The sequence below is a fragment of the Rhipicephalus sanguineus genome, chromosome 6 (assembly GCF_013339695.2).
Source record: "Rhipicephalus sanguineus isolate Rsan-2018 chromosome 6, BIME_Rsan_1.4, whole genome shotgun sequence".
Taxonomy (NCBI): Eukaryota; Metazoa; Arthropoda; class Arachnida; order Ixodida; family Ixodidae; genus Rhipicephalus; species Rhipicephalus sanguineus.
This window is the reverse complement of record NC_051181.1, coordinates 61,067,929-61,076,157: the sequence shown is the minus strand read 5'-3', so window position 1 is coordinate 61,076,157 and position 8,229 is coordinate 61,067,929. Positions and strand designations below refer to the sequence as shown.

General features: G+C 49.7%; 1 protein-coding gene across 1 annotated transcript; it reads left to right on the top strand.

Annotated features, from left to right (window-relative positions):
• Window positions 1-4,755: 4,755 nt before the first annotated feature.
• On the top strand, window positions 4,756-7,388 carry LOC119395817 (uncharacterized). Its single transcript, XM_037662821.2, has one exon. The coding sequence runs from the start codon at window positions 5,081-5,083 to the stop codon at window positions 6,920-6,922; it is 1,842 nt and encodes a 613-aa protein (XP_037518749.2). The 5' UTR covers window positions 4,756-5,080; the 3' UTR covers window positions 6,923-7,388.
• The last annotated feature ends 841 nt before the right edge of the window (window positions 7,389-8,229 follow it).

The window sequence follows — 8,229 nt, the reverse complement described above, 5'->3', positions numbered from 1 at the left end:
TAGATGGTTTGTAGGGCAGGATAATGCCTTTGTGGTAGCGGTTGTAACATACCGCTGGACGCAGCATATGGTGAATCCCGCGCGAAGATGGCGTCAGCATGCAAAACACTAACTCGACATGCACTCTTTCAAAGCGCCGTCTTTTCAGAACAGAAACGGGTATGTGTGCGCTCCTTAGTATTCTCGGTGCCAGTGTTCTCGAAGCAATAGGTGGCGGAGAAGCACCGTTAGCCTATTGGTAGCAGCCCTACGCTGACGACGAGGCGTCAAAGGCTGACGCGAAAGGCGAATCGTGTATCTGCGTCGCCACCAAATCGAGTCACCGTGGACGCCGCATTTAACTGACCATAGCGTTTTCTACAATATTGCAGATTTAGCGTCCGCCGCGCTGAGACTACCGAAACGCTCACAGTTGGTGCTCTTTAGTGCCATGGTGCATTACTCGCGACATCCAAGATTGGCTCCCGCAATGCGCCGTTGCTTGTGTTCCTCAGGCCAACGCCTCCTCTATTTTTTTCAATAGCCGTGAAAACACTCGCTCCTCAGTGGAAACCATTGGTCCGCCTTAGTTCAGGGAGTGGTCGTGATGCGACGCCACCTAAACGGTGCGACTAGTGTGCCTCGATATGTGTGCCCCCCTTAGGGTGTTGCCGTTCTTTGAAGGAGCTAATGCCGCCGCCACGCCAATTCTTGCCCCGCGTCTCGCGCCTCTCAGCGTAGCCGTCGTAGAGTGGTGATAGGTCGGTAAGACGCCGTGGGCCCAAATGTGGCAGCCGCACCGCAGTGGACGCCGCAGATGTACTCACTCTAAAGCGGACAAAACACGCATCAAGGCACCCTAGGTGCGACTACTTGCATCACACGTGCGCCTGAGGACATTCCTATGGAGATGCGATAGACGCGCTGTCCCTCTCCCATATCATGTGTCTGTCACATTTTTTCTTTCGCACTCCTTCCACAGCGCTCGTGTGGCACATGTTAGAGGCGCATGCAGTAGCGTCGCAGTGTCGTGCCGCCATTGGTAGTCCGCATAGCGCCACGAACGGAGATGCGACATCTCAAAACACCGCGTCTCTTATAGCATCTCCGACTGGTCGTTTACAAGTGCTGCGCAGGCGCTGAAAAAGTGTGTAAAATAACAACTAACCATTGCTACTAACATTATCGGGTCAAAACATGATCAGGAAGGAGAAACATGACTTGCATACCTGCTTGTTCTCGTTGAATAGGTTTAGAGCTGTTGAATTCAACAGTTTCAAACACAGTCAGAGCGCTCTCAAACGACCAATCGAAGATGCTTTTAGAGAGACAGCGTGACAGCCAACATAGTGATTATGAGTAGGGACCTTAATCATGAGTGATGCAAGACGCCGCCCCACGGATCTCAACACAAGTGAAGAAAAAGTTACCTCATCTGACTTTCGTCGTGAGCCACCACCACGGAGGAAGCAAAGAACTCAGGAGAGGGCATGCCCAGCCGGCGGGCTGACAGAAAAGTGTGGACAAAATGACGTCATAGCGGCCATATTCACTGGGCACAATGGCGGCGTTGTTATTGTTACGTGGCGTGCCGTGTTGTGCAGTGTAGATGGCGTAGCGGCGGCGGCGGCTTGAGCGCTTCCGTAGGTCTCGTACCGAACCCTGGCGGATATCCATTTTTTTGTGCCGCGTTGCTCGCTACGCAGTGTTCAACCGGTGGTTATTGTGCCTAGCAACGTTTACAAAACCTCTTGGTAGCCACGCGGCCTCAACAGTGCGTGGAACGAGCGCGTATCCACGTACCGTGCAGCGGATAAAGCAGATGAAGTACCCATTTGAAGTGCTTATCGAAATTGGGCTTAGCCACCATGGCAGAACGGAGCCACTGATAGAACGGAACAACGACGAACGCCTTGCGGGTCATTGACGGTCGTGCAGTGTTTCTGCTTGTGACAGCGGACGGAAGATTCGCGCCCAGCGAGACGAAATGAGGACATCACATATGTAGTTTCCTGTTCTATATGCTTAGAGTAAGAAATTGCTTGTGCGCATTAAAACACCCTTGCTGTTTTACTTGCGATGCTCGCTTCTAGCAGTGTACTCTCGGCATTAGAGCAACCGCGTTCGAGTGTCATTCACACACCGGCACCGTGCACAAGGTCACCGGTCGCATGATGATGACGCTGGTGAGCATTTATGTTGAACACGGGCACGGTGACCGGGCGCCGCGTGAGAGACAGAATGCAACCATAGAAGGGGGCGCACGGGCCATCGTGTTTTCTGTACAGTGCGTGAATAGATGCCGTAAACACATTGACACCACACGCCGTAGTCAGCGTATATAGTTCGAGGCGTTCACTTGTGCTTGCCTCCTTGTCGGTGTGCTGGTGATCGCCACATTTTCCCGTTGAGTGGCCGCCTTGTTCAGTAAGTTAAAGCGATTCCTCAAGACATGACGAAAATACGTGCCTGTGCTCGTAAACTTCCTTTGGTTTAGCCATGGGTCTCTATGCGGGAATGCGCGTACGCACGTGAAGTACGAGCTCTATCGGTCATCGCCGAGCATTGTTAAGTGCCGTGAGATTGCGTGGATTTTATTCGGACGCTATCGCCGCGTCAAGCTCGCATTGCGGCTTTGCTTTCCACGAACAGCGGAAAGCAAAGCAGCAGCATAAAACTAAAGTGTTTAAAATAATGGCTGCGGCTTAGCTCGGCTAGGACCGGTTAGGCAAGCCAAAGCTTGTTTACTTGGTTATGCTTGTTTACCCTCGTAGCCGAAGCACAGTTTGCCAACCGAACGATATGCGTAGTCGAACGTTTCGTACTGCGTGCACTCACCACAGTCGTTTCGTCAGTTAAGGAAGCCGTCGCCGCAGTCGACGCGAGAAACGCCAGACCCTTAACTGCCTAATCCACCAACTTACGATCGCGCGCTCCTTGCGTTTTCACCTCCGACGCTGAGGAAGGGCAGTCAAGGGTAGCCAGACAAGCCGGCGAACGCATTCGCTGTAGGCTGGTGCGCAACTGCAACACACGAAATGATTTCGCCAGCGGTGTCGCTCTGGCCCAGCGTGTTGAATTCTGTTCAGTTGGTTTCGGATCGCCAAGGCACGCAGCCACGCAGCCCACATGCTCTTCGAGCCGGAGAGAGCGACGAGCGTTCCACTGCGCTGTTCGAACGTAAGCAAGAGAGGAGCATCTGCCCAGTCAATATGGCCGATTTACGGCTTCACCGAGAGTGACCTCAGGGCCCCTCCTCAGCTCTTTCCTTCCTCCGTGGCCACCACCTAAAGAGTACTCTCCCCCATGAACGCAAAGCAGACGCGAAGGCTATTCGACGGGGAAGAGTAGGAAAGGGCTAGCGGAGAGGGTGGTGAACGGCTGCATCGGGCCGAGCTGGCATTGAAAGATGCGAAGCCGGAGCACTTGCACGATCGCGTTCCGTTGGCGATCGTTGGGCATGCTACCGACCTCGCGTCGTGGAACGCGAAGAGGGACGCTACGCGCGTCGTATCTTCCATCTAGCCTCGCCGTTAATTCTCACAGGGCGAGCGGGGAACGCGGTCGACAGGCGGGCGAGAGGGGGGCAGCGTAGGAGAGGAGAGAGAAGGGGAGGGGACGCGCATGCGCTCGAGCTCACCGCGGCGTTGCGCAGGAGAGAATTTCGGCATGTCTAACCAAAGCCACCTAGAAAAAATATCAAGGCCTCCGAATCACCTCCTCTAATCGTCAATACGTCACGACAGTGAGATGACAGCGGTAGATGGGGGAGGGGGAGGCAGTCAAAGCGACGCGCGCCGCGTCGTGAACGCAACAAACGCGCGCCGCGTTGTCGTTCCGTAGAAGGAACGCGCGCGTCTTTCCAGAGCGGCCGTGGTAGAGCATGCTGCATCACATACGCGCTTGCTATCTGTCGCGTGCGCGTGGTTAATCATTCCCATGGTCATCCACTGAAGCGCAACGATTCCTGGCTGTTGCTGTGCACCAAACTGCAAGTCAAATTATGACGGAGGGCCAAGTGTGCGAGTGCACAGATTTCCTTCAGACCCAATTATGCGGGCAGCGTGGACCACAGCTGTTCCCCGGAAGGACTTCTTGCCAACGAAGTACACAGTGGTAAGCATTCCTTCTCTGTGTTGTTTATCAGGGTTTTCAGATATATCGATTTCGTTAGCATAGTGTCCAAAGTATCCGTTGATGGTTGCGCGCTAGATGGGAATTCCGCACTTGTCGGCACGCTTGTTCTGCGTTTTGGTCGAGCTCACGTTTCTAACATCTTTTTATTTTGTTTCAGCTCTGTGAAAAGCATTTCTTGCCATCGGATTACTTGAAGACGACATCTTACACAGACGTCAAGACAGGAAAAGTTGTCGAAGTCACCCTGAAGAACAGTCGTCTGAAGCAAACTGCAGTGCCGAGCTTGTTTCCCAACTGCCCTGCCTATTTATCGCGTCCGCAACCATACGTTCGGGAAGCACCGGATGTGAAAAGAGCGCGATTGGAAGCCGCTTGTTTGGACAATGCAATAATGCTTTCGCTGCAAACGCAAGCAGAAGAGGAAACCAAAAATAAGCTCAGTAGTTTTGCGGACTTGCTCAACGCCTTGCCAGGATTTGAGCATTCAGACTTCTGGGCGGTAATCCACAAGAACTCCAAGGTTTACTTTTTGGACTTGGCTCTCCATTCTGCGCCAACCATCCGCACTTCGGTGATTGTGTCTACTGACCTTCGCATAGAAGTATTTTTTGGTGAAACGGTCGTGAGAAATTGTGGTGATGTGCTAGTTCCTGAAAAGATATGTGACTTAAGAGATTTGAAGAGAGTGCTAGAGATCATCGAACAGACTCGCAAGGATATCAGCGCGGCGCCTTCTGAGAAAGCCCGTCATCTACTGAGATTGGTGTCGACGTTACTAGAGCAAGTAAGCGGCGAACATTTTGCATGCGAGTTGCGAGAATGGCATTTGGAGGTGCTCAAATTCTTGAAGAGTCAAGTTGATCTCGTTTTGAATAATGCCAGCCGGTATCCCCCAGATTTGTTGGTTTTTTCTAGCCTTTTGTTCACCATTTCCCCTCATGCATACAGATTCTTGAGAAATTCGATGAAGCTTAAGATGCCGCATCCTGATACTATCAGGAGACTGTGTTCATCGTGTGATATTAACCCCGTAAAGGAGCAGCAAGAAACTAGCTTTCTTTCTTATGCCAAGCGGATTGTAAGCACACTTAAAGAGCATGAAAAGACTGTGACATTAATGCTTGATGAGGTTCATCTGCAGTCTTTTTTCGATTACAAGGCTGGCTTTGTAACTGGCGCCGCGGCAAATTCATCAACTGCGGCAAAGACTGCCCACGTATTTATGATACAGAGCCTTCTTTCTTCAAACAAGGATGTTGTACACATTCTTCCCGTGGCGCACATTGATGCTAAGGCACTACATGACTTCCTTCGGAAGCTTATTCTTGATCTCGAGGCATCTGGTTTTAGAATAATTGCAGTGATCTCAGACAATAACTCCATAAACAGAAAAGCTATGTCCTTCTTCGCTAAGCCCGCAAGTGTCAGCATTGTTTACCAGCATCCTGCTGACTCATCGCGACCCCTGTTTTTCGTGGTGGACCCAGTTCACATACTAAAGTGTATAAGAAATAACTGGCTCAATCAACGAAACATTGGAAAATGCATGTACTTTCCTGAACCAAAAAGTAATGAGGCTGAACCAAAGATACTTACAGCATCTTTCAAGGTATTGTGCGAGTTGCACGAAGCTGAAAAGCATGAGCTCTTGAAGTTAGCGCCAACTCTCACTTTGAAAGCGCTGAACCCCTCCAACATGGAACGACAGGACGTTAAGCTTGCACTAAAGGTTTTTAACTCATCTACTGTTGCTGCTCTCAGTACCGCAACGTTCCAGCATGCTAAGGAAACATCTGAGTACATTGACACCATATTGACTTGGTGGAACATTGTTAACGTAAAGACGCCAAGAAAAGGACAGCGGTTGCGAGATCATTTGCAAGGACCAATAGTATCATCGTTGTGTCCGCAGCTCGAGTTCCTGCAAAAAGCAGTTGAGTGGCTTGATCACTGGGAAAGCCTCAGACATGACAATGGCCGCCTTACACGTGAAACGCACGCAGCTTTCAGCCACACTACCCACGCCTTGCACGAACTAGCCATATACTGCCTGGAAGAGCTTCATTTTGAGTACGTTCTTTTGGGCAAATTTCAAACTGACTGCTTGGAGGATCGCTTCGGAAAGTATCGGCAACTGTCGGGTGCGAATTACCATGTGTCAATAAGGCAGATATATGAATCTGAAAACAAACTGCGTTTGCAGAAGGTTTTGGACCTGCCAGATTTAGACATGCTACCAGCTCCGAGTGCGAATACATGGAGGACAGGTGTGCCGTCTGCGCACGGCCAGTTTGACGTCGCTGTGACTGATTCTGACATTCAGAAAAAAGCGTCAAGGCTTCCTGCAGTAACATACGTTGCCGGCTATTGTGCCCATGCAGCATTAAAGAAATTGGCATGCGGATTTTGCAGGGAAAACCTTGTGATGCAAGACGTTGACCTAGATGATGCTGAGAATGCATTAATCACGAAGATGTCGAGGGGTGGGCTGAAGTTTCCACGAGCAGTTGTAGTTAACGCTGTGCTGTTTACTGAAATTATATTAGACAAGCTCAGGGCACCAGAATACTCTGCGCGATTTCTCAGCCTTCCTATGCAGAAAGACACTGTTGTCAGCCTTGTGTTCTCTGCCCTTGCAGACTATGAGGACCTAGATGTGTGTGATTCTGGTCATTCTGCACAGGAAGTAATGGAGCATGTTGTCAGTGCTGCAGCGAATACACTGCTGAACAACTTGTGCCGCACAGAAAACGACAAATTACGTAATGCCAAGAATGAGCGAAAGCTAAAGACCTTGAAGACCTGAGAGCTGTTTCTCGTTCCTTATGTTTTATTCATGATGCTCTGTTTTTTGGAAGATATTTGTATGCTTTTGTTGACAGAACCCTTGTAAAAATTGTGTGCCGTAGCTAGGCTTCACTTGCGCACAACATCATCGTATAAACGATGCATTTTGTCCATTCTAAATACTATCGTTGAAGCGCATTGTGATAGTTGTTTATCATTGCAGCTCTCCATGTTACCGCATTTCACCATTGTGTACTTTAATTTTGCACTGAGGGGAGAAATTTTGTTTTTGGCTGGGTCTTCGCCATTATCTCAACATTTTATGAAGACCAAAGTGACCAGCAAACAGGGCGGATGGAAATAAAAAAAAAACACGATCAGAGATTGTACAAGAAGGCTGAAGCTCGTTTTGTGCGAATCATTTGTGCATGGCGCTATTATGATAAAGTGTACACCAATAAAATGAACCTTGATATTCTTGTGTCTAGCCCTGTTTTACAAAATGCGAAAATGCACATGATCAATGCAAATACACGCTTTAAACTGTTTCTTGAAGAATTGAGTTTTTTTATAATTTGTCATTAAAGTATACTATGTGCCTTCACTGTGCTGTTCTGCTCTTTCGTAGTCACTTCAGTCTACGACTAAAGTGATAAAGTTTGCTTTCTATAGCCTTTGTCAAGCATTCACGCCCAAAAGCAGAAGAAGAGATGTAATGTTACGATGCACACAAAAACAATGTTTCTAGCACATTATTCTAAGTAAAGGGTAAGAGAATGACGCTTGTTATGATGATGTAGATTGCGGTGAACCGGCGCGAGGTACTTATTTTTTGCGTTCAAAATACGTGTCTTGCGTTGGGGCCGAAGCATATACAGTGCTGGATAAACTTGGAGGACAGCGCTAATTTTTCGAAGCCATAAACAGCGACTCGCAGAGTGACTACCTGCAAGCGCGACGAACCTAGACGCGTCGAAGCCAACGGTCCGGCCCATCTCGCCAGCGTGACGTCACATCGGCGTTCGGAGGCCTTGATATTTTTTCTAGGTGGCTTTGGTCTAACCCGCGTTTCAGAGGAAGAGTGGAAAGGGATATGGAAGAGGGAAAGTGGAGAGGGGAGGTGGAGGGAAAGTGGAGAGGGGGAGGGGAGAGGTGTGTGGAGAGGGTATGCGCATGCGCAGTAAGGGTGGTCACGCCGCACACCACCACCACCACCACCACCACCGGATTGAGCTCCGCCTTAAGATACTTCGCATCTAAAAATTGTCTGCTGCTTAGCTCGGCTACGCCCGGTCATGCGAGCGAAACCTTGTTACACTTGGTTAT

Coding starts and splice junctions, on each gene's coding strand:
- LOC119395817 (XM_037662821.2), top strand. CDS start 5,081: ATGAAGCTTAAGATGCCGCATCCTGATACTATCAGGAGACTGTGTTCA.